The 26,603-nt window shown below is 46.0% G+C and overlaps 1 protein-coding gene across 1 annotated transcript; it reads left to right on the top strand.

Annotated features, from left to right (window-relative positions):
• The first annotated feature begins 320 nt into the window (after nt 1–320).
• On the top strand, nt 321–23,346 carry LOC135914967 (uncharacterized). The gene is made up of 6 exons (XM_065447911.1): nt 321–607; nt 4,317–4,455; nt 10,890–11,221; nt 15,898–16,050; nt 21,635–21,734; nt 23,206–23,346. Exons 2-6 carry the CDS (start codon nt 4,334–4,336, stop codon nt 23,321–23,323), a joined length of 825 nt encoding a protein of 274 aa, XP_065303983.1. The 5' UTR covers nt 321–607; nt 4,317–4,333; the 3' UTR covers nt 23,324–23,346.
• The last annotated feature ends 3,257 nt before the right edge of the window (nt 23,347–26,603 follow it).

The following is a 26,603-nucleotide window of genomic DNA, read 5'->3' as shown; positions in this document are numbered from 1 at the left end:
GCAGTGGCAGTGACGGCGAATGCGTCCGCCGCCACACGTCGGTCACACCAAGCAACCTTGAAACAGGTGCACTGACGAGCCCGAGCGAGCGTGAGGGTGTGGAGGAAGTACCTTCGCCCATAGTGCTTTGAGTTTGTGGCGGCGTGCGCACGAAAGAGGAAGCCGGACACGCGCCGTTTCGAAGGCGCACGCACAGACAGCTACAAACACACACACGCGCGCGCACACCGAATGCCGAGGCGAGTGCCGCTCGATGTACGCTATCCGGGCGTAGCGCAGCCGGTGCGGCAGATGGGTGGGGCGGGGGACGAGGTAGTCGAAGCCGGCTGGCGTGTCGCGTTTCCCATCTCATGGCGGATGTCGCGCGGTGGGTGACGTCGACGTATGCGCGGGTTTCTCTCGTTACTACATAGCGGCCGCGGCGGCGCTCGTCGTGACACCGAAGCCGAGCTGCACCCAGCGTCGTCTGCTGCTTCGCGTCTCCGTCGCGACGCGCGGGGAAGCGTGCACAGTTCGTGCGGTCCGTCCTCCTGCCAGCTCCGTGCACGGCTTCTTCTTTATTTTGCGAACGGCCGGCACGTAGGTTACGAACACTCGAACTGCTGAGGTGAGCCAAAACCACGATTCTTGCGAGCCGTAACAAAACGCCCGACTTCCCGGCGCGGCTCGGGTATCGAGAGAAGCGCGGTGGGCAGCGTAAGTGCCTTTGGGAGTGTATTGATCCATCGTCGTGCAGTGGGGTAAAAACCGCCGACCGAATTTCCGCGTAGTAGGGTGATATGTGCGATTGCGCGGTATTCGTGTGAATAAGTGCAAGGCCCTCGGGAAGTTGGCCATTGGGGGAAAACATTCCTTACCGTTGCTTGGATAGCGTCACGCTCAGGCTTTACCTATCGATTGCTTAGAAGAGCTTATTTGCAAGTGACAACAAAACTTAGAGTGTTCTCGGTGTGAAGCGAAATTACCGGTCATTGCATGAACTGGCATGCCTTTAGTTGGAGTTGTTAGTTAATTTGACCAGAACTTATTCTTCCAGCAGTGAATACATGCCTTCCAAAGAAAATAAGGGACACAAGAAAGCATTGCAAATTAAATTTTGTTTCAGTTAGAGGCACCTGCAGCATATATTGGCCCATGAGGCTTTCGTGTCCAAACCATGTTTTTGGTTCGTTTCCTGCGGAGCAATATTGTTGAAAGGAAATATTCTGTCTAGCCTGCCAATAAGATGACACTTGTCAATGTTGTAACCGGGACTTCTTTCTGTAGTCCCATGCCTCGTCACGGCTGTTGACAACTCTTAAAACGCATCATCACTTTATTTTTCTTAGTTACTTATTCCTGATCACCTTTTCTTTGCGGAGCACTCCATTCTTGTGAAATTTGCCAGCCACACTCTTTTGCCTTCGTTATGAAGTTTTGACATATGCCTCACTAATAACTAAAACAAATGAAACAGAAAACCAGAGAACAAATCGAAGATTATTAGCCCTCTTCAAAACTTTCTTTTTCTTTCAATCCATCTCTGTGCTACCGAAAGGAGATTGATCGCCATCGACTTCTGCGGAACGTGTCATGGGAGTGGCCAGTGCCCAGTTCGTTCCTGGAAGTAATGACGAAGGGAAAAGCACTTGCTTGCTCCGCACTCTCTTTCAGACCACTGAGGGGAGCTTGTTACCGTTGTAGCGTGGCCACAAAACGCCAACACAGAGCCGGTGCGAGCGCAGCCACATGGAACGACTGATAAGTGACCACCTGCACACAAATTTTTGTTCTATGCTGACTTGTGAATGCCGCAGTGTAAACTGCGTGTGCACGTCTTTCTTTTTCTTTTTTTTCTTTTTTTGTCATGACTGTCTGCACGCGCGGGCCAATGGCCCTTGCGACTGCGCGAAAGTGTCGAGCTGCAGAACTAGGGTGGAGGGATGATTCAGTGCATGCTTCAGCAAATGAACAATCAAAGAAATGCACTATGGACGCGAAACAATAACCCTTCCCATTGCATAAAGCTTGCATAAAGCTCGCAGAGGACGACGTATGAATGAATTAATTCATTGTTTCTGATAAATGAGTGAAAACTTTTCTGTCCAATAGGAAAGGAAACGGCAGTGATGCCCACTGTTCGTAGCTTCTAGTAACACTTGCTCAATACGCCTAACGCCCCCGTATTCTAGAACGTTCCTAAATTCGACTATCTGCTCGAACCTAAGAAAGTAAATGATAGCGCCGCCTCTAAAAAAACATGATGGTCGCTGCTCTTCACTGACACTCCACAGAAACTATTTGTAAGTGTTGCATCTTCTCCAGCCAATGGGTGGTGCGCTGGGTTCAAATCGGTCTAGTCTAGTAGGCGCTTCGAGTCAAGGATCGTTTGACAAAACTGGAATAAGGTTTTCTAAAGGCGCACTCAAGAGCATCGCCAAGTCATCTCGCACTTGTAAAGCATTTCTTCCTTAACCTTAATTCATTCATTTCACGGAAGAGGCTCGTTTATTACTGAATAAAGCAAGGACCAGACTTTGCTTCATTGAATTTCGCACCGGAGTTTAATCATGGAAACGTCAGTGTAACATTCAAAGTAGAGAACAAACTGTCATGATTCATGACGTCCTTGCGAGATGGTGGGGCAACTTGATGAAGCATAGTAAAAGTTTTCACTGTAGTTTTGTTCACATAGGGGCAAAAGCCAAATAAACCACCAAGTCCGAAATTTTTTCTCGAGTTTAAGATAAATCGGGCATCAAGGCATTAACTCTATATCCCCGCTTAATGTCTCCTAAATAAGTGACTAGCATTATTTACACCGTAGGCACTACTAATTGTTTCGGTATGTGCCGGTTCGTAGACTTCCTTCTCTTCATTTCCTTACATGGCACATAAGAAGATGATGGATGTCACTATTCACTATATCCGTGCTAATCAGGCATTCACGTCCGTCATATGTCACCATTTAGAATATTACCGCTCTAGTTTCCTTTCACCGAGCAGTACGAGAAATATTTTCTAATTACCTAATAACGAGCGTATCTCGGAAACAAACGTAATAACTACTCCAACTTACTCTTAAATGTGCCTGGATTAATTATTTTCAGCTAATCTTGCAGTACGACGAAAATCATTTGTGTAATGCACCGACACGTTTGAAGGTGACATAAAACTGCAATTTCGTTTGCGTGAAATCCGAGCAACGCAAGATGGTGATCTTTGGCCAAACCTGGCCTTGCGCCACTAAACCGCAGACATCAGCATCATCGAAGCCAAACAACAAGCATTTTGTTGTTGTTGTTGTTGTTGTTGTTGTTGTTGTTGTTGTTGTTGTTGTTGTTGTTGTTGTTGTTGTTGTTGTTGTTGTTGTTGTTGTTGTTGTTGTTGTTGTTGTTGTTGTTCATCGATGCTGCGTATGGACACAGGGCAGTAGTCGAGAAAACTTATTTTCGTTCTATATATTATTACGACACCATCGACACATGCCCCAGACAAGATGCTCTGATCGTCGCCGTTAAGTGGCACAAGAAAGGATACAAGAGTGCGAAGTTAGGCTAGTTTGTTGAGCAACATTTTGAGAAAAACAGTGTAGCAATAGGACCAACGAAACACAAAACAACACAAGCTCATGTTGTTTTTTATTTCACGGGTACTGTTGCTGGGTTATTTTTCTCGCAAGATAATGATAATAGTTCCCGGGCACATCACGCTCCAAGTTATATGGCTTGGGGTGGATGAGCAAGAAAGACTGGCAGAAGAAGCGATGAAAAGGCTCAGCACACAGAAGATCTCTTCCTCAAACCCTCATTTATATGCCGTTGTTTGCCATCGGCTACACACAAAAACACCGTGTTCTGTGTGTGAATATTTCAGTAAGTGATCTTCAAATGATCTACTGCATGAAAAAAAAAATTTAATGCTGTATTTACTTCACTAAAATTTCACTCTAACGCAATAGTAGGGCGTCCTTTTCAATGCAAACTTGACACACAGTTCAACAAGGTGGCAGTTTTGGCGACGAGTTGGTGCTGCGCTCGAGACGCTATGCCAGTGCTTGTCCTTGTCCAACGCTGCGCTGGTGCACTGTCACAACAAAACATAGTAAGCTTCGCTCTACGAAGACGTTTTGCGGTAAGCGCGAAGTACGGAATCGCCTTCAGTGTAGGCTCGAAACACATAAGGAAATCGATGGATCACTGACACCATCGCACAGTACTTGATGCAACTCGAGATTCGAGAATTCCACTTTGAATGACTGAGGGCCGATAATGCTTTGTTCTGCTCGACCACACATCCTTTGTCAGCGGTCGCATCTTCCCCGACGCTCTTCGCAGGCGAGCTGTGGAGAGTGATGAGAACTGCTTGCAATGCTGTGCTTCTGTCCCTGATTGTGGGAGTCATGGCACGAGAGCAGTTCCCACTGCTGCGACGCAGAAGAGACGCTACGGCGACGACGCGCACGCAACTGGAAAGGTAGGTCTCTCGGCTGCATTGCCTTGGACGCAGTCTTTGGCGAGTCAGAAAATGGGGTGCCTCTGTCAGTTCATGTTGGCCCAAGAAGCATGTCGAAATGCCTCCTCCTCGAACGAGACAGTGAACTGCAGAACTGCCAACAACAGCGTTTGAGACTGAGCAGCAGATATGGTAACAAAGTGAAGTTCTATATTATCCCACGAGGAATGGCGCTACTATTTCACGTTCTCACGCTGAACGCGTGCCTTTCCAAACGGAATAAGCTTAGTAGAACAATGTTGACGATAAAAGATAGAGTTACATTTGTGTGGTGCGTAGTTGGAAATTGCGCTTTGCTCTTATGGAATAAATAGGGATCCGTTAATTCTGCCCGGTTAAATCAATTTTTCGGATAATACGATCCTGATCGAAGGTCCTGAGCAGCATTCGTGTATTTCCATGGGCCCAAACTTTTGTTGTTTCAGTCCTGAAATTGTCGTTTGCCGGATAATTCCAACTTGACCAGTCAACATGCACACGCCTGACACCTGTGGTGAGCCACTAGCGATCAGCATGTCTAGGCCGAGCTTAAGGGACAGAAAATGTATTGAACAAATGTCATCTCCTGTCGAAAATGCTTTTTTTTACCTGCGCTAGGAAGATTTTTTAAGAGATAATGGTAGCCGATCAGCTACCATTATGTCTTTCAAACATGTCTTTCGAAAAACATGTTTTGTGCCATGAGGTAAAACACACACAAAAGGAAGACACATAGAAGACAACATGGGCGGCAAATCCAACTGATTTAGTTTGGGCTGTGACTCATGAATATATATCTTTATATATATATATATATATATATATATATATATATATATGCGCAGGCTGTCAGAAACCTACGTTATCCAGCGGTCAAACAATCTCTCGTTTCCGATTTCTAGAGCCCCTTAGCTTGCTATGTCTGATACGGTACCTACCCGATTTTAACGCGCATATTTTGTTTTGAGGAAAATTGAAACGAAAACCATGGCTAACAAAGCTGTATAATCGATCGCATAACACTTGTGCATTGCGGCGAAGCCGACTTTAAGAAACCGACCACCATAGGGCAATTTATGCCAGACCCTTGCCTTTCTTTCTTGCAAAAAAAAAAAATGGGTTGCGCATTATATTTATACTCTGTTTAGGAGCTGTTCCACTTTATGCAAATAGAAGGTGGGCGCGCATTTGACTCAGGAGGTGTATTAGGACCGGGAAAATACTGCCAAATGAATCGACGGCTTGTTCTGCCGTTTTGTCTCCAGTTTGTTTAATTCGACCCGCCGGCTAAATCGATCACTTCGACGGTCACACCAGGGTCCAGTTAATGGAAGTCGACTGCATGTTTATACGACAAGCGCAAAGCACTAAATCAAGGTAGACTGACACACTATTACTTTGAGGGGCTTTCGGCGTTCCTTGTGCGGGAAAATGTGATTTATAAGCCGAGAAAACGGCCGACGAAGCACCGACCATCCCTCTCTATAATTTTCAGTCGTTGCCAAAACCACATCCCCGATCGCGCAACTGCAGGATACCGCAGATTTCGCTTACGTTTTATGCAGGTATCTACAGCTATAAATCCTACATGCACGTTTGCCCCGGCAGCTCATTGGCTGTGGCGTTCTTCTGCTGAGCACGAAGTCGCGGGTTGGATTCCCGGGCCCACTGGCCACAATCTGACGTAGACAGAATGTAGAAACTCACATGTACCCTGCATTGGACGCATGTCATAAAGAACTCCAGGTGGTCAAATTACTCCTGATTCTCGTATTGAGGTGTCCTTCGTAGCCCAGTGTGCAGTTTTGAGACGTGAAGTCTCGTAATCTATCTTCGATGCATGGTGTAGGTGGTGCAGCAAATGTAGCTGACCATTAAACAAGAGCTTACAAAACTTGCCATGTTCAGTTTGACCCCTTCAGTCCCGGCGTCCACATTTGTGGACGCAACCTACGTTTGCCATTTCTGTGCAATGGTAGCAAGGGGTAGATCCAAAACATTAAGCTTAGGGCAAACTGAACACTCTGATAACATAAATTACTTCCATCTTGCTTCTGAGTGATATGTACCGTCACAGAGTACCACTTTGGTGGAGGCATTACCGTGTTTAACGTGACGTTTGACACGAAACATGTCGTTAGCAACCTTGAAATATATGATTTTTTTTTCTTGAAATGTTTGAGGCCAATGAATAATTTGTGCGTGTAATTCGAGCATGGGATTTAATCCCTTTTATGAAGAAACGTAGCATGACTGACTTTACAAAATCCAAATATTTAATTACTCTAACTATTAAGACCCATCATAAAATGCTCGAAGAGTCATTCTACCACCTTGATTTGCTTTCGGTGGAGTCTCAAGCACCACCTATGATTCACACATCTTTTGACAGTCGATCATAACTCGTGACTGAAGGAGTTAACATTTGATGAGAGCTCTACTTCTCTCTCTCTACTTTCAAGCAGACTGTGCAGGGCGCGCCATAACTGCCATCCCGCACTTTGATCGATAATTGTGCGTCTGATTATTGAACAGTAATACACGTCGCTTCTTCAAGCATTTCCCCAATCTTTCTTTTCTGTATTTCGATTGTCTTTCATGTTGTTTCTTTTATTATTGTTGTTGTCGAAAATTACATGCCCTGGATCACATCGGCCTGCAGTTTCTTCACTGAGAGAGGCCGGACACTTTCCTTCCTGGGTCGCCAAAAATCTAAATATTAAGAGCAAAATTGTCCACTGCGCTCCCGAACATAACACACTTAGAGGAAGTTCTAGCTAAAGTGCTCCTATCTAAATAGATGTTAAAGGAGAATTCGTTTTTCTCGGCAACCACTGCACCAAATTTGACGAGGTTTGTTGCATTTAAAAGAACAAATTACAATCTAGTGACTTTTCGTTCCGACTTTTTGATTTAGGTGGTCAATATTTTATTAAAAGTTGGCGAAAATAAAAAATTTTCAGAAAAGATAACTACAATGTTCGCAACTTTGTAACTAAGCAATTATAGGTGATATACTAATTATGTGAATTTCATGTAATAGTACATCTAAAGCGGACAAAATTGTTATGTTACACACGAATTTCGAAAAATTTAGTAATATGTAAATACAGCTTTTGCAGAGCCCTTGCGTACAACGTAACCAATTCACTTAAAATATAAATTGACGTACTGAATTTGCCCGATTTGAATTACCTAAAGGTTGCCATTTACAGAACCACGATATCCGTTCTTTATGCAGAGATATTAATTTGTAAAGTTCGTGCTTCTATACTTTTCCGAACTTTCTAATTCTTTAAAATTCTTTCAATAAAATTTAGGCACTAAATAGAAAATCCGCTTCCACCATTAACTAGAACTTAACTTTATCTCTCAAATGAAACAAATTTAATTAAATTCGGTCCAGGGGTTATCTCATAAAAGTGTTTCTGCGTTTTACATGTATTTGAATAGGCCACGTCGGAGTTGGGCCCGAGCTCAAGCTTCCTCTTGAATAACGAACCCGCAGTGGTCGTCCTGTCTCTGTGGCCACTTCTCACCTTTAAAAAATTGTGAGGAAGAGAATCCAACGCCAGCCACAAAGAAGCATCAGGAGGCTGGCCTCGGAGCTGAATACGATGGCGACAACAATCAGAAGAGGCGTGCGAAGCGACCTAAAGGTATTGCCCTACATGTTCCAGAGAAGACATGAATTGACGGAGGTGCCGAGAAAAGGAATATGGGGAAAATGCCGGTTGCTGTTGGCACAGGCCGCGAAAGGGGAACAGCTGACCACTGTCTTGACCGTTGAGAAAATTTTCATGGTAGGGGGCCCATCACAGCACTCAGAACTCTCGTGTGTTTGCTCCGACGTCAAAGCTTGCTGGCGCAGCTAGTTGGACAGTTTTTCGAAACTCCCATGTGGCGCCTGACATGGTTAGAGCTGGGGCAATCCACACCGGCCTCAGTCATCCTGTTTTTGTGACAAAAGACGCAATGTTGGACACTCACACACACGTTAAATCTATTCTGGAACCTCATTCGTTGTCCTGGTTTCAGCTCCACATCGGTGAGCAGGCTTGGACTTCACAGCATGAAGGCGCCCCAGCGCGACAATCGGAAAGCAGATCAACACCACGGCAGTGGTGTCGCGCTGTCACACCCGGCTTCCTTCCAGCTGAAGAGTGGCCGGTGAACTGGCCTGAAAAAACCAAGTGGAATTCTGTGCGTCGACTATTCTTGAAAAAGACGCCCGGGCCCATGAGTATATCAGCATGGTGGCCCTCAAAGCATCGCTGGGGTGAGGATGGAGAAAAATTACCTTTGGGATAACTTCCGGGTTTTGCTTGAAGCGTACCCAGAACATTTAATGACCGCGATCAAGGTCAACAGTGGAGACATTGAATAAAACGTTCTGTGTTGCATTTCTAATATGTCGGGCAAGTGCGCTACAAAACATTTCTTCAGATATGTTTTTATTCTCAACGGAAATAAAAGGCATAAACCTTGTGACGGCATTTATGGCGCACCATGTAGTATAAACAACGTCATTTTTTTACCAGCCAAGGCCACAAGCCATGGGTATGACGTCGCACGGGTTGCGTCCGCATTTTCCATTTTGCTTCGTTCTCTGGCACACAAGACGCCACTTCTCGACAGACATGGCATATTCGCCATTTCGAAAATGTTGTCTGTACTTTCTGTGGTCCGTCCCTAGTCGCGCGGTTAAGTTCATCTCGTGTGCGTGTCACGTTCAGTTTGTTTCCTTTACGCTATACGTTGTCCTCCTTCACCCGTGCAAGCATATATAGAAAACTGGATTTTAGTCCATTTGACCTCCCTATGTCTTTCTCCCTGTTGCTTTACGCTCCCTCTATAAAGTTATAAAGTGGATAAGATAAGTAGCCGCTATAGCTTTTCTCCAAGCTACTGGGTTGGACGCACGGCTTTAGAGATGCCACAACTCTGTGAATTTGTATATACGCATCTCTTCCTTATACCATCATCATTCATCAGCCTCCCCGTCCCTCCCCGTCCCTTTTCCCCAGTGTAGAGTAGCAGGCCAGAGCAAGTTATAGCTCAGGCCGACCTCTCTGCCTTTCTGTAAATAAATCTCTCTCTCTCTCTCTCTCTCTCTCTCTCTCTCTCTCTCTCTAAAGTTGACTTTCGTTTAAAGGGACACTAAAGGCAAATAAGAAGTCAACGTGGACTGTTTAAATACCGTTCCAGAAACCTCGCAACGCTGGTTTCGGGCCAAGAAAGGACTTAGTTTACGATGAAATTGCATCTGAAAGGTCCGAATACCTTTTTCTAAATTGAAATGTCCCGCCACCCAACCGGGGTAATGGTGACGTTGCATACGCCATCACCGCCCTTTGCTGCCATCGGTGAGTAAAACGGCGCCCGACAGATGGCGGCACTAAGCCAAGACAGAGCGATTCGCCGCTGCAGCTGCTTTGTGGTCAAGTGGCGTAGACCGTTCGGGCATCCCGCGGCATGATATGGAAGTTGAATTCTCTCCCACTTGCAGTTTGTGCAAATTTCGCGAGGCAGCAAAACCAGCGACGCACTACGCGATCAGGAAAGTACCGAAACGCGAAAGCGTGGGCGGCACTGAGTCGAGCGAAAACGAAACATTTCGACCGACCGCGTCGTTGTCAAGGTTAATTTCTATTAGTTCTTTTTCCTAAAAATGATATAGAACTGGATAAGTAGCATTCTATTTCGTCTTCTAATACAATACAATGATGTTTCTTGCAACGAGTGGTTGAGTACTAGTGCCAGAATTTAACTGGGGAGTGCTTTCGTCATCGGCCAAGTTCTTGAATGTCCCAGGGGAGTCTCTAATCATGTCCTACATTTACCCCAGTTTCTCGATTACGAAGGACCTGATCGCGATATTATTTACGCCTTAGAGATTCCCAAGCACTAATCTATCTCTTTAGCTTTACTTATTATGGGCCTTTAGTGTCTCTTTATTGTCACTCCAGAAAGAGAGAGAGAGAAGGGAAGAATTAAAGGCAGGGAGGTTAACCAGATTGAGTCCAGTTTGCTACCCTACACGTGGGGAGGGGAATGGGAAGTGAGCGAGAGAGAGAGAGAGAGAAAACATGAATCTATACCACACTTTCACATGCACTAAGTTAGGTATAGGATGACTATAGTCGGGCACTCAAATCTGTTGCCTTCAGGTAGTGAAAAAGCACTCGAACTGCTTTCTGGGCTAATGAACTGTGAGGCCAGGCACCCAAGATCTTTGCTTCTGTAAATGGCCTGTCATCCAGTCTATTCAAGGCACACTGGAGAGTCCGACGTTGATTATCAAAGCGAGAACAGTGGCACAGAAGATGACTGATGGTCTCTTCGCACTTGCACTTTGCGCACATTAATGTCGCTCCATACTTCAGCTGTACCTGAACGGTGATTCCTTACCGCAGCACCGAGCCCCAGGACGTGAGGCACGTCAAGGAGGGCGACGTCGCCTCGTTCACCTGCGCGGCGGCCAGCCACGAGCCGATGCGCGTCGAGTGGCGACATAACGGCAGCCTCGTCCGGCACCAGCCCGCCGCGGTCGACGAGGGAAACTCTTCGCGCACCAAGGCCTCCCTGCGCGTGTGGCACGCGCCCCTCAGTCCCGAGTCCGGGGCGACGCTGACGCGCAGCCGGCTTCGGCTGACCAACGTGTCGGCCAATCATTCGGGCGTGTACGCCTGCCACTTCAGCGACGGCCTGGGCACGCTGGCACGCAGCAGCCGTCTCGTCGTCCAGCGTGAGTGGTCTTATATGTATGCACGCTATATAGCGGTACATACGGTACACCGTACGCGCGCACGAGGTAACGACAACGTGCCCGCGTTTGCACACCGTATCCACAGCGGCTGAATTCGCTCGCCAAGACTTGAGAAATTGCCGTGAGGTCTGGGTTAGCACGGCGGTGCCAATCGTGCCGGGGATGGTGATGAAAAGGACTGGTGATGGTGACGGCTGTTGCATCGTTACATATCGAGGGACGCAGACGCAGATTTCGTTGAACCGTTTCGTTCATTAGGTATGCTCACGATGCCCCTCGTAGAGCGTCTGTCCGAGCCCGCGGGAGCAGCTCCTAGCGGCAAGAAACCAAACGCCACGCGAAACACTAGAACACAACCACCGCGTCCGGCGCACGAAACAGTATACTCAGGCACAACCGCGCCACAACAATGGGAAAGAACACAGCACATGTAAAGAAGAAAAGTATACACATGCAACATTGACACGAAAGGCAGTATTAAGCTATGCTTTATTTAAAAGGTTATGTTGCGGCAATAGTAAAGCCGCCACTTCAGCCGTGAGAGGAAGCTTGGTAAGCTAGAAAAGGCCTTCACGAAAAGAAAAGACGGGTTTCGACGTTCTCCCGATGTTCCTGCTCAAGATCGTCGGACGCCGTGGATTTTTACAGCGAAAGCAAGCGAAATTCCGAGAACATTTTCTTTTTCTTTCTCGTGCCAAAACGGCTCAAATTACAAAAGAAGAAACCTCGAAATGCGTGAAGGCACATTTCCGTACCGGTGCTTAGGCTTTGGCACAAAACTTATTAAGAAGGATGTGCAGGGTTTGGTTCTCTCCACTGATAATGAACCAGTTAGAGTAAAATGAATCAAAATGGAGCCTTTAGACGACGTTTTGCGCGCCTAAACTGTTTAGCGGTGCTCGTGAGCAGTCTGTCGGCTTCAGTCTGCCTCCTCTGTCGAGAGGCTTCGACTGCACGAAGGCACGGTCATGTTGCGTCATTACGGCGTTACATTGTAATACAGCTATAGGAAACGCTGCAACAGGACGTGCGTGGTGGAAACGATCAGGCGGAAGCACGACGAGAAACAGTCAGCATCCGCTATATCCCTAACTCGGTCGTTATAAACCGTGCGCCTCTCCTCAATAATTCACTGCATAATGCAGCAGACTTGTGCCCGTTCACAATCTCAGCACTGCATTTGTCCTTCGGCGATCAGACATAATAATCATGCGTGAGACCGAACAACACTTTTCCATCATCTTTTTTTTCGCGCTTTAGGTTTGTCGTTTGATACGCTTCCTGCTGGACCCGAGATACCATTAGCTTTGTTAGTAACGCGTGTTGCAATTCCTACCCTTACTTATATTACGTTTGAAAAATGTTTCCAAAGAATTAGTTCGTTGCAACATATTAGCGGTGACAAGGGTGAATGGCAGTGAAGCCTCGACGAAGGACGCGAACCTGGTGGATGTTAACTCTTCCGTGCTTCGCAATCAGAGCTGGTTCATATCCCAGGCAGCAGTCAGAAAGCAGTTCAGATTGGGAGTAAACCTCTACGTATTTAGCTACGGGTAGCGAGTCGACTCATCATCTTCGTTTAGTCGACCTGAACCGTTATTCTTTGCATTACGAGGTATGTCCCATGCATTTGAGCTAGGAAAAAAAAAAGGGGGGGGGGGGGAGAAAAATGACACAGTTTCGCTCGAAATGCGAAGCATAGATTGCGATAGCAAATCATTAGGCAACTATACGAAATAAAGATAGTAGCTTTATCAGCCTTATAAGCTTGTAAACATTCGTTAACCAACGAAACTAACAAGCATGGTGCCACACACGCGCAGGCAAACATGTGCACTGTGGGTGTTAGGCGGAAGCGTGTAAAGTTCACTGGAAGTACAATCGAGTGTAGTTAACGTGGTCGCTTTTTCCGGCTCCAGCACATCTGACTCGACGACCGAGGACACCTGTAAAAGCACTAGCGTGAGGAAGAGCGGCAGCAGCAGCGGGCGAATTGCCCTCCGTGCTGGGTCTCGCTTCAACGCTAACTAAGCGGCAAGAACACAGCGCGCACGAAGCCATCAGCCCCCAGCGGTCATGGACTTTGTACCCACGACAGGTAGCAGAAGCACTTGATAGAATGATAACAGAAGCGCTTGGTTGGATAAAGTTGCCCGTTCCCTGAATTTCACTAAAATTTAGAAGTCGAAAAGATCAGCTCCGAGATGGTCCCGAAACTGCTGACTCTTGAACAAAGATTGCGACGGAAATGATGTTGCATTTATTGAAAAGCTTCCGACCACAGTGATGAATTCTTGCAAAGGGTCCTCACCGTCGACGAAACTTGGGTTTACGAACACGACATCGAACTAAAGTCGCAGAGCAATTAGTGGAAATAAAAGGAGGAGACAAGGCAAAAAAGAAAGCGTGTAAGGACAAAGCAAAAATTAACGTCGTGTTGATCGTGTTTTCTTTTCTTTTTTTTTACTGCCACGGAATTGCACACCACGAATTACCTGAAGGTCACATTGCCAATGTAGTTGGTTTTTTTTCACATGTAGGTACATGATGCGTCTCAAAAATCGTAGGCGTCGCGCGCGGCCAAATTTGTCGTATAGGGACGCTGGATTCTGCACCACGATAACGCCCATGTTCACTCTGCATTAATACCGCGTGAGTTCTTGGCACGCATTTCCATCACTCTTCGGAACTACCTCCCTACTCTCCCAGATTTACCCCCTGCGACTTCTCTTTTTTTCTCCCCCAAAGGCAAATGTGCTCCAGGGGCGGCATATCGAGGATAGGACAACGATTTTAAAAAATTACATCGCTGCTGAAGCACTTGACCGAAGAGGTTTTCAAAGCGTGCTTCCAGCAATGGAAGAAGAAATGAAACCACTGTATTTGTGTCTATGGAAAGCACTTTTAAGGTAACCCACATTGGTATAACTGAAAGTTTGTGAAATTATTTTTTTAACATACTGCACTAACTTTTGGGACAGAACCCGCATGCTCACCGCGTGAACCGAAATGTTTCAGCACTGTCGAAGTGAGTGAGTGAGTGAGTGAGTGAGTGAGTGAGTGAGTGAGTGAGTGAGTGAGTGAGTGAGTGAGTGAGTGAGTGAGTGAGTGAGTGAGTGAGTGAGTGAGTGAGTGAGTGAGTGAGTGAGTGAGTGAGTGAGTGAGTGAGTGAGTGAGTGAGTGAGTGAGTGAGTGAGTGAGTGAGTGAGTGAGTGAGTGAGTGAGTGAGTGAGTGAGTGTGAGTGAGTGAGTGAGTGAGTGAGTGAGTGAGTGAGTGAGTGAGTGAGTGAGTGAGTGAGTGAGTGAGTGAGTGAGTGAGTGAGTGAGTGAGTGAGTGAGTGAGCGAGCGAGCGAGCGAGCGCAGCGTCTCGTCCAGCGACATCGTGTGATGCCGCTGCCAAATATCGCTTACTCTCGCAACCAAAAGGAAAAAGGTGATCATCTCTGTCGCGTGTCGTGTGACCCGTGGCGCACCATTTGGACTGCCTTTCATTGTGTGCCTACCGAAAGAAGAGACACGCTCTGGGAAGGACTGACAAGTAGCTTTATGTGAATGCACCCGAGTTCACTAGGTTTCATGTCAATGGGAATTTGATGAAACCGAGCGAGGCTGATTCCAGCCCAGCGATATTATAGTTTCCACTAGCTTAAATAAACGTGTATTGTTTTTTTTAATGTCCGCAATCGGACTTTTGAGCTCCTGTCGCAAATAACGCCATAGCACGAATGATTATCGCTGTCACAAAGTTGCCACAAACTGTCTTAGTAGCACAAGTGCGACATATATATATATATGTAGGGTCAGCATTAGCTCCGCGTGAGACCTACGCTGGTTCCGCCTGCTGTGCTAGTGGTAGCGTAAAACTAGTGACAAAACTGGCATCCATCTCTCTGTATCGCGAATATCCAACGAAAACGAACGTGCGTCCCTGCGTCTTCCCGGGCTTTCTATTGAATCATTCGCCCTCGTGTTCGCCCAGCTGAGGCTTCATTTGGTTCTGACAGATCCGGAGTAGTGTTCATGCCGGTTTCGATCCCCAGACAAGATAAGATTTTCCTTCAGGTGGCCAAGCTCTCTTTTTTTGACGAAAACGTATGTGAGTTTGTCCTATAGCCTGTTAGCATGAATTACGATTGGGCAGGCTTTCGTAGATCTACCTCTAAATTGAGTGTTTCCGCAAGACTCATTTTTAGTTCATTCGTGTCACGCGCAATGACATGGGCACAGATGAACACTCGGCACAACGATGTGACTCAATGTCTTTGGCGTTGTGCTCCTGAAAACGAGGTCGTGTGTTCGTCTCCCGGCCGATGCGGCCGCATTCTCATGGAGGTGGAGCGCAAGAACGCTCGTGTGTTCTGCTTTGTGTGGACGTTAAAAAACTTTTGGGTGGTCAAAGTTAATCGGCCATTCACTGCGGCGTCCCTAATAAACCATTCTGCCCTTTTGTGACATGTCTTTTTCTTTTAATAATAATCACGTTTGCAATGCTAAAGCGCGCAACCTAATTTAACCCAACACGTTTCTGCGTACACTTTTTTTTTGTGTGCTTTACACTCGTCACTGAAAGCAAGAAAATGTGCTGGCGAACAGGTTCGCAACATCTGGCATGCTTGATTATTTGTGTTTACTGTACTTTATGTTATTGGTGCAGCCAAGGCATCTAACGGAACCGGCCCTAAAGACAGTCAGTGTGGCTCCGAGGCGCAATGCTCGAACAAGGGCGAAGTGTGCGACGGCAAAGATTCCTGCCGCTGTCCCGACGGTTCAATCTCGACAGAAGGGTCGTGCCCAGAACTTTACAGCGGTGAGTGAAACACCTTGGGCGTGGTTACTGGTTCGTATGAGCATGGTGAAAATTGACAGAGCAAAGCAAAAAGGCATTAAAAAAAAGTGATAAGGCCTCGCCACGAGAGCGCAAGCTTACAAGTCACTCGCAAACACCCTATATTGTGGCGTTGTGCTAGTTTGGTGCTATGGTTCGTCTTTGTAAGAGGCACCTTTTTACAGCTTTTTAAGCAGCTGTTATTGCCTTGTCGTGTGGTGTTTTTCATGCATGATTAAAACTCAGTGCGTTACGAGTCAAAGAGAAAACGAGGCAAATGGACAATTATCACGTCCCGTATTGCTGTCTAAATTAGAGTGTCAAACGCTACCCGAACATTAACCTAAAACCATGCCCGAACCGAAATTCTAGCGGGAACTTAACCCGAAGCCGAAGCAATATTCTTAGAATGTGATTGAAACTGGGCTGAACCTGAACCTAAGAAAAGCTGCTTCTCAGTAATACTCGTTCTGCCTTGACAGAGCGTCGCTTCTCTTGCTTTTGTCTCAATGTCACGGCTGTGCCTTAGCCATGCTGCGTATAGCTACGCTTCTAAATCAAAATTCGATTCTGTGCGTTTACGCGCCAAGGCGACCTTTTTATTCTGAGACATGCCGCAGCGGGGGACTCCAGATAAATTTCGATCACCTGGGTTTCTTTAACGCGCACCCAATGCACGAGCATTTTTTGCATTTTGCTCCCATCGATATGTGGCCGCCACGGCCGGGATTCGATCCCACGACCTCATGCTTAGGAGCGCAACGTCAAAGCCACTAAGCAGCTACAGTAGATGACCTACGCTTTTCGTAATGTGTATGATGAATGGTACTCCTTCTGCATCTGTGAAGCATCCTGTCCTTAATCGTATTCGATTCGCTTAGAAAACTGTACTGCTCGGACACCCCAGCAAATTTCTGCGGTTTTCCCCGCACTAAGTATGGAGGAAAATTGAGGAAACCACGGGAAAGAGGGAGTGCAGAGATGGACGAGTCGAGTTCCCGTATCGCGTGTCGCATACTCTAGCGACGACACTGCTTAATCGTTTTTATGTTTGTGGCTGCTGTAGCTGTACAACATTGAAGTTCCTTCATACTTACGTAAAAATGTTACCCGCCGTAGTGGCCTAGTGGCTTTGGTGTAGTGCAGCTAAGCCCGAGGGAGTGGGGTCAAATCCCGGCCGTGGTGGTCGTATTTCGATGAGGACGAAATGCTGAAGCACCGGTGCATCGTGAGCGTGGTCAAAAATAATACGGACACCCCCTCCCCCCCCACCCCGTATCACACACACAAAGATTACGGCGTGTCTCATAATTATGTTGTGTTTTGTCATGTAAAACCCCAGAATAATTATTTTAATCTAAAAACCTGATTTCTGCCTCCAACAGAAATCCAACAGAACTCATTTCTTCCACTTCCTGACAACTCTTGGCATAAGCCATTGAAGCATGTCGCTAGCAGTGCGTAGCCATGTCGCCATAGGGCAGAATAAAGTTTACTGTGCCATCTCGTTATAAATTTTTATTTTTCCAAACCAGAACTGAACCGCAAAGAAATCAGTGCGCGCTGAACCGGAACCCACACCCAACCGAACCGAACCGGTATTTCTTTCGTTTCGACAACATGGACGAAATCACGTATGACATGTCGATCGCACTCTGCGGATCTACTCTCAAATAACACGTACGATTTCTCTGTTTGCTTCTTGCAAGTGTACAACCACCTAGCAGTACAGCAGGTGACCTGTGATTGATGGCTGTGGTACCTTCTACACACCTGTGCAGTGCAATGACATAGCTTCAGCCGACACGTGTAGATAGAGCGTCAGCAAAGCGAGAATTGCACATTAGAGAGTTCCATTTAACAGTGTACCGCACTGCTCGTTCGTGTTCCCTGAGCGGTGAGTGTTCAAACCTCTCGCGTCGGCCTAACCCAAGGATACTACAAAATATACATTTTTTTCATACGTGCTGCTATCCTTTTACTTCAGTTACCGGCATGTACTATCTAAGAACAGTTTACACACTTTGGCGTGCCCCTTCTGCCACACAACGATAATCGTCATCTGCCTTGATGCGTTTCCTTTCTTTAACGCTGAGAGCCCGGAACTTTCCAGTAACGAACGGCACGCGCGTTATCAGCATAGAGCAGTTTACACCCTTTGGAGTGCCGCTTCTGATAACGCGCGTGCCGTTCGTTACTGGAAAGTTCCGGGCTCGCAGCGTTAAAGAAAGGAAACGCATCAAGGCAGATGACGATTATCGTTGTGTGGCAGAAGGGGCACGCCAAAGGGTGTAAACTGTTCTTAGAGAGTACCCACTAGTACAATCAATAAACTAAATAGTTAAACGAAATTGTAAAAAAAAGGTAACAGCAATTGGATTTCTCAAAAGAAAGGATAATGCGTGATTGAGCAGCAAAGCCGAGGGAACAGAACAGTAAATACGATGGATAAAATAAAACGTAGAAGCTTCACCAATTAACTCGGAACTCGACTGATTTTGAAGAGAAACTGCAACATTGTTTATTTATTTATTTATTTATTTATTTATTTATTTATTTATTTATTTATTTATTTATTTATTTAACAATGTCCTTACAGGCCTCGTATGAGGCATTGGGTAAGGGGGGCGTTACAATAAGATTAACAGAGTATATAGAACATATAAAAGCATAATAGACATACATTATTAATTGACAGTGAAAAACTATGTGCCTATCTTATACAAGTATTAAAATCATTGTACAACATAACAATGTCTGGAGTGTACATATTAGAAAAAAACAAACGATACAGTTTCTTTAATAAACAATGAAAAATAATGTTGCCACTCTTGTACAAATAATAACAATACTAAAGAAATACAAGAATAATAAGCGAAATGAGCTCATAAACAAGAGAGAACATAACTGGAATAAAAAAGGAAAAAAGCATCGTGCACTTTATTGAAGTTGCGCGGTGGAATATGAAATGATGAGCTGGCGGAATTTATCGGGATTAGGTTCGGAGACGATGAAATCAGGAAGAGCGTTCCACAATCGAATGGCACGAGGAAGCGACGACCAGTTGAATGCATGCGTGTTCCCGTAGATGCGTGTGAAGCTGAGGTGATTATGTAATCTGTGAGATGTGAAAGGTGCGACTTCAAGCCGTAAAGAAGATTTCCTATCCGCATGAACGTACTTGTGAAATAATGATATGAGTGCAAAATCGCGTCGAGTACTTAGTGGTTGAAGTGAAATATCAAGTTTTATTTGTGAGATGCTTGAATTGTAAGTGTAGTTACGCGAGATAAACCTGGCGGCCCTATTTTGAATTGATTCTAATAAGCTGATTAGGTTGTTATGATGGGGTGACCAGATTGGGGAGGCAAATTCGAGCTGGGGGCGAACAAACGTCTGATACGCTAGCTTACGGATGTCAGAGGGCGAATTACGTAGATTTCGGCGTAAGTACCCCAGTGATTTTGAAGCATTAGCACATATAGTAGTAATGTGATGGGCCCAGGAAAGGTTTCGTGCGAGATTAATGCCTAAGTATTTGTAGGAAGTAGCTACAGAAATTGGGTTATTATTTACGTTATATTGGAAGGATGAGATTGAGTGTTTACGGGTGAAAGACATTACTTTGCATTTAGACGAATTAAGATTCATTAACCAAGTGTTACACCAATCGAATATGCGATGAAGGTCGTTTTGAAGAATGAGGTGGTCATCGGGGCTGGTTATAGGGTGGTAAATAATGCAGTCATCTGCGAATATTCGCACTCGGGATGTTAAGTTATTAGGAAGATCGTTAATGTATATTAGGAATAGTAGCGGCCCAAGAACGCTACCTTGTGGCACGCTGGAAGTGACATAGGAAAGGGGCGAAGAAAGGTTGTTAACGATAGTAAATTGTCGGCGATTAGAAAGAAAGTTCCGGAGCCAAGTTAGTGTCAGTTAGTGTTAGTGTTAGTTTATTGTTGTTGCTGTTGTCTCAACATGCACTGCTACAGTTATTGTCTTCGTTATGGTCATCGTTTCAAACTGATTGTTTCAAACATCTGACAATGAAGTCGACGTAGATATGTTTTTTTCTAGAATGCGTTCTTCACTGAAATACAGGAATTAAAAAAAAAGAAGATTCCCGTTAAAATGCAAGAGGTATATGCCGACTGTTATGCATCCCTGTATGCGGCTTAAAATTACAAAGACCAAGACGCGTTTTCACTAAAACAAATTCCTGCGTCAAATGTGTTTGTAAAAGCAGATGATAACCAATCATAATGCCGGGAATATTATTAGCGAATGCGGCCGGCTACAGTGCCAATACAGCTTTTACGAACGAAAAGCTTTGCGAATCGGGTCACTAACATTCGCACAGCACTGCAGCGCCGGAACAGAGTTGCCTGCCATATTGTGTTGCAGTGCTGAGCAGCTGGTTCATTCCAATTCCCATAAACGTTCATTCTAGCCAGCTGCAGCCGCTCGCGCTGTTATTACACCGACCGGTCTCGTTTGATTCTGACTTTTGTTTGTTTGAAAATTCTTGTTGAAACATATGCGAAAAATATGGCTTAGCGGAACCTGTGACCTCTGGCCCGTGTCTTTGTCCTCGTCTTTTCTTGCTGTGTGATTCTCACTTTTTAACATGCGAAAAAAAGTACGCGATGGACTGAATAGTCCGTTATCGCCCTCAACCTCGTCCTTTAGCCAGCTGCTCTTCCAGCATCCCCTGTCCCCGGTCCATGGTCACTGCTCACGAAGCATACCAGGACCTCTATGACTTCGCGGACGAAGGCCGATCTCTCAGTCCCAGTCTAGGTCCACGTGAAGCCTATAGACCCACACTGAAAGACTGTGCTTGGAGGTACCGGCCAGAGGTCCATTATAGCAGGTCTGCACAAGTTTATTGAAGCGTCCGGAAGCTTACGCTGCCACAGGCGCTGACCGTTCATGGTGCGTGTTAATTATTGTTCCTTGTCAAGCATTCTCTATCAAAACTGTGTCCTTCACAGGTTTCCTTTTTGATTCGTGATTTTTTTTCATTTATTTTACTGCTGTGCACTTTTCATCCCGTCCGGTGTGGCCAATCCCCGGTCCTCGCGGGTATGAGAAAGAGAAATAGTGATTGGGGAAAAGTAGAGGCGCTATTTTCTGCAACCCTTGAGGGGGCACAGCTGTGAGGCTGTGGCACGGCTCAGCGCCAAACGGTAATGTCTAGTGAGCCCCCAAAACAGACTCCTCTCTCGACGGCGCTCTCGCGCCACGACAGAACTGTCTCTGCGCTGCACTCTGATATCTTGTCGCTACTGTTGTTTGCCTATCGAACGTGTGGAGCGCCTTTGTTTTCTTCACTCTTTCGTCTTCGTTTTCTCCGTTCCCTTTCCACGAGACCACGTTTAAGGTGTCCAGCACCGAATAATGAGACAGTTAACGCAGTTTTCCTCTTCCGTTGGCCACTTCCCCTTTCTCATGCTTGCTCGTGAGGGGTGGTGCTATCATTTTCAGTGACCCTCTTGAATAATTTCTTTAATACGAAGTCTAGCACATGTTCCAATCCTCGGATCTTTTTTTTTTTTTGCAGGGCCCCACTTGGCGAGCATTTTGGCCTGGGTCTCGAGTGCTGCTGCAGCGGCCGTCCTGCTAGCGGCGCTTGCTGTGCTGGCGACGCGCAGGATACGCAGGTACGCGACCGGTCTGTGTTTCGCGAGTTGCCCAACGCGGATATCCTAAAGTGAATACTTTGACGCCCTATCAAATGTTAGTAGAGCCTTGAAAACTTACGCCACGTATCACATAGGGAGTTGGGCCAACGAGAACCGCTAAAACGTAACAGGGTTAAAAACAAACCGTAAAAGGAGAGCGGGGGAGATCAGGAGAGAGAGAGATTAGAGAAAAGGGAATGAATAAACAACTGTCGTATAACAGAAGAAACAATAACTCCAACGAAGTAAAACAAGAAATGGCAACAATTTAGTAGTCGTGGAGACAGAGGCATCTACCTCTATGCGGTCGTGACCCTGGCCGTTTTTTTTTTTTTCCGAATGACAGAAGGTCCAAAACGTTCAAAAAGGGTATGGGTGTCCTTTGCCTGTTGTTGTTCTGAGCGTGCTATTAAAGCAAGTATTTCCCGTCGAATACATCGAAAACATTTTCAGTGATCTCGCATGGATTGAAAGCCTTTTATTATCTCACACGTGCATTACAATGTACGGTATGCAAACTCGGAGACCGGAGAGACATCTTGCAATTCCATTAGCGAAGGTGACTGCCTGTGCCACATTTAATTCCTTGTCTGAGAATTTTCGTGCCATCCCTACAACATCCCACGCCTTCGTCAACCAGTGTGCACGTACAGAAAGTAGGGAACAATGAGGTCAAGCGAGGCGGTGGTCGGGGGCAGGCGGACATTGCCTTAAACATGGTTTGCCTTCGTTCGCTCCGTCGGGGCTCTAGTATTGAATGCGCCAGCAGCTTGTGCCTACAGAGCACAGATGCCTCGGGGGCCAGACGAACAAAGTGAGCGAGAACAAATTCATGTGAGCAAGAGAGAGCATGGGTTCGTAGAACTTACCCCGTTAAAGAACGCCTGCCTCTGTCGAGACTTAAGTCAGGCTGTACAGGAAATGAGCGACAGAACGCGTCACATCTCTCGAATATAATAAATTTGGCATAAATAGCGCATTTCAGCTGCACCGAAGAATTGGGTTACGCCGACTGCGTTCAGCTCGCTTTCCACAATGACAAAACGGTGCATGAATTAATTTACGCTAGCTTCATCAGAAGGACGGACTCGTTACATATATGCATCAGTGGGGCTTCGGTTAACCTATCGCCTAATGAAATTGCCTTCTTGCAAGCGGGGGTGAGATAGGGTATTAATGAGGGCGTTCGGCTGCGTGGAAGGCCGCGTATTTTCTGCAATAAATCGGGTTGGAAGTGGCGCATCGTGGTGTCTTCCGTGTTTTTTTCTGTACCTGTGTCGTATGCACTGCCACGTTACAAAGGAGCACCCCTCCCTTAAGTACCGGTGCAGGACCTTCCGGAAATGCTTTATCACCCGTAATTGTGCGCGGTACCGTGCTGTGTTTCAGTCCATTTACTCTGATTGGGCACAAGCAAATGAAGCGCGTTTGTTGTTGTGTCCTTCTGCAGAACGGCTGGATCCACTCTTCTCCAGAATGTCCCGGACGATGACGGCTTGGAGCAGAATGCCTCGAGGAGGAGCTCCTTTATCACCATGACGTTACCAGCACCCTCTGAACTAGCATAATTAAATGTTTCACCCCTTGTGGACTTCTTCCGCGTGACGTCTCGGGTACAGCTGCAGTGAACTGTGATGAATGCAAAGTGCCGCAGTGAACTTTTAGACAGCCTCGCTGGATCTGACCCGACCGCGCGTTAGCACACATACGGTGTGTTCTTTCTTAGCCGGATCAAACTTTCAAAAATTGATTGTGGCAGGTAGCATAATTATAATCCTTCGTGTAATTTACCCGATGAGGTGGCCCACTGTTTCTACGGAAATTCAGAATGCCTAATTAGCCTATTATATTATTTACATTTAATTCATTACATTTCGGCAGATATTTCAGTCTAGAATTGTAGCTAGTGAGTATGCAATGCACATCGACTGAATGGCACCGGTTCCGGGATATGCGCTTGTCAAACTTGTGTTTAAAATGCACTGTTCTTTCACTTACCTTTCTTTTAAGGAAACGCTGGTTTGTGCATTGAAGCACAAACATAATTGCAAGCAAATGCATTTTGAGAACACGTTGAAAATTCATATCTCAAAACAGGCGTAGTCATGAGAAATCGTTCCAAGATACGCATTATGAACCCGCCGGCTACAATTCGTAAATTTATATATATGCTATAAATCAATTAATTAAAAAAAGATAATTAGTACAATCACGTTAGGCATTCAATTAAGCATTTTAATTTCTCCGATAAGAAGTAGCCACCCTATCGAGTAATTTAGCTCAAGAGCTTTGTGCTATCTGCGACAAGCTTCTTTCTTTAATTTGGTGCAGCTCGAATAAGATCATCCTGTATAACAACGAAACATGACTAAATACGAATGAGCAAGCATGGAAATTGCGGATACTCGAACTTTGCGCCGACTTTGGCAAAGCACGCGAGTATATGTATTAGGGCAGCGGTACATCAAAATCCTCACATTACAAATTAAACTGCGCAGTAACCTTGCCTTATATGGGAGCTACACGAACCGACATCCAAAGTGTAAGTAAATGTCCTCTGCCTACTAGAAAGGAAATGCTGTAGATGGTTCACGCCATGCAAGGTGAAATGTCACGAGGCCTTGACAGATACGTTCTAAATAGTTTCCGTTTGCACACCAATAGAACACTGCATAGGCTTTTGTCGGTACAAGCAATGTTCTCGCAATATCCCGCTGTAGTTGCAGCTATATGAGGCTAAAGAAAAGCCAGAGTCAAGTGCCATTTGTAGCTACAATGTACGCATGAAACCCGGCTCGTACATATGTTGCACATAAAGAAAGAGAGAACAATATATTTAAATGATGACTCTTGGCCTATTTAGGGCGGTGGGTAAGGGGGAAGGGAGTTGAGGGTGGCTCACTATGGAAGCTGCGCACATGACGATCCACATAGTGAGTAAGGTGTCTCTTTGACGTTAGCCCGTAGTCAGACCGAGTCCTCAAATGAATTCGCCTGCTTAGGTCAGTACTTCTCTCGGAATCATCGTCAGTCCATCGTATTGCGCAATAGGCGAGAAAGTCTGCAGTTACCTTTCTTACGCATGCTCAGCCTCTCAGGAAGTGATAGCTAGCGGTCACGGTCATTACGTTGCCATCGCCACCACCATAAGGCGATAATGTCGTCTGTGATGTCGTGCCCTCCTCTTGCATTATTTAAAAGGACTTGCGATCGTCGTGATAGTCCTCTTGGAAGGGAGATGTCTGTTACAGGTAGGTTGTGGCCCAACTAGACTGCACAGCACTTCCCTCAAGCTTATCAAGTTTTCCAAGTAATCGTTGCATATCTCCCTGCCTTTGCATGCTCCGCAACAAGCACAGTTATTGGACAACAACCGCAGCAGGTTAGTTCGAAGCAATGGCAACGTTCCTCGATGCCTGAAAGTACTAGCGCGGGGTGTGGCTTGCGAATAAGCTTTCCGGAAGGCTTGTCAACATTACAGTAACTCTGGTGCAATTGTGGCAGGCTGCTACGTCTGAAAGTTTTACGAATATATCACTCACACTTGAAATCTGGCAATAGTGTCAGGAAGTTTGATCAATATGGCCGTTCGACATATGCTACTTCAACTGTATACGTATATCCTCTGAGTCCAAATTCGGTGTAACGTGGTAGCCTTGAGTGAGGAAGTAAAAATTAGCGTCTTCTACGCCAACGCTTATCGGCTCCTGAAGATACTGTAGAATACTGAAACCTGTGAAAACAGGCACAACTGGGTATGCTGTGACTTTATTTTTTAATTTTCCTCCTGCTGCTGTTGCCAGTGTCAATTTGCTACCCTTTTATTTTTGCTATTGCTATCCGTTTAGCAGCTGCAGCGAGTGTCCAGGTGATCATCATGACACAGTAGCTCCGCGGTTCAACTGTCCCTTAGGTATAGCTTCTGTCAGCACCACCGCATTAAATGTGAATTATGGGGGCCATGAGAAGGTATTAGGACTTGCCGCATTTCGAGCCCGTAAGCACTTCCGACGCCACTGCACGTGGACCTTAACTGTCAGCACAAGTGGCTTCAACAGCAATACTGTCACGTGGTAGTGATGGTACAGAACACAGTAGCAATACTGTGAATGACGAAACTAACGTTTTATCGGGCAAGCCTGTGCCCACAAGAACAGGCTACACTCAAAGCGCTACGATAGCGGCGAACATAGTCGGCGATCGCCGAAATCTGATCCGCCGGCCAAGCGCGTCGGCTTTTATAAATGGGCCATCGAAGGTTCCAGAGTAATCGCTGGTTCCCGTGCATCTTCCAGAAAATTCTACACGATTCGCGTCGCATATGCAGTCAGATTGCGCAAGCTTCGGTGACAACAGACAACGGGTGGAAACATTGATAACATTCGAGAAACTTCCGATGCGTACCGACCCGTCGCGCGATGAGCGATAACATTTGTTAGACGGCGAAAAGCGGCCATCCGAAAAAGAGAAACAAGTACACGCGTCAATATCTAGTTCGACTATCCCATTGTTCCCGTCCAACAAATCGTTTGTGACATCCACAACTGCTGGCTAATGGTGAGGGATAGTGACTAAACATCGCCCCATAAACCTATTGGTTTAGGTACGAAATAAAATTTTAATTAGTGATAAATTGATGCAGCATGCGTGCCGGACACAAACAAGTTGCGATACAAACAAACGAGAGAACTGGGCATATGGGAGGAAGAAGCAACGAAGCGTGTTCTCAGAAAAGCCCATGGTAAAGTAAACAAAGAAAAATCAGAAATCCGCTGTTCGGCACTGCCCATTCCTTCCACGGTGTTTCGACACTTGCTCCGATGTTTCGATATCCTAGCGATTGCTGCG

The sequence above is a fragment of the Dermacentor albipictus genome, chromosome 1 (assembly GCF_038994185.2).
Source record: "Dermacentor albipictus isolate Rhodes 1998 colony chromosome 1, USDA_Dalb.pri_finalv2, whole genome shotgun sequence".
Lineage (NCBI taxonomy): Eukaryota > Metazoa > Arthropoda > Arachnida > Ixodida > Ixodidae > Dermacentor > Dermacentor albipictus.
This window is presented reverse-complemented; position numbering and strand designations above follow the sequence as displayed.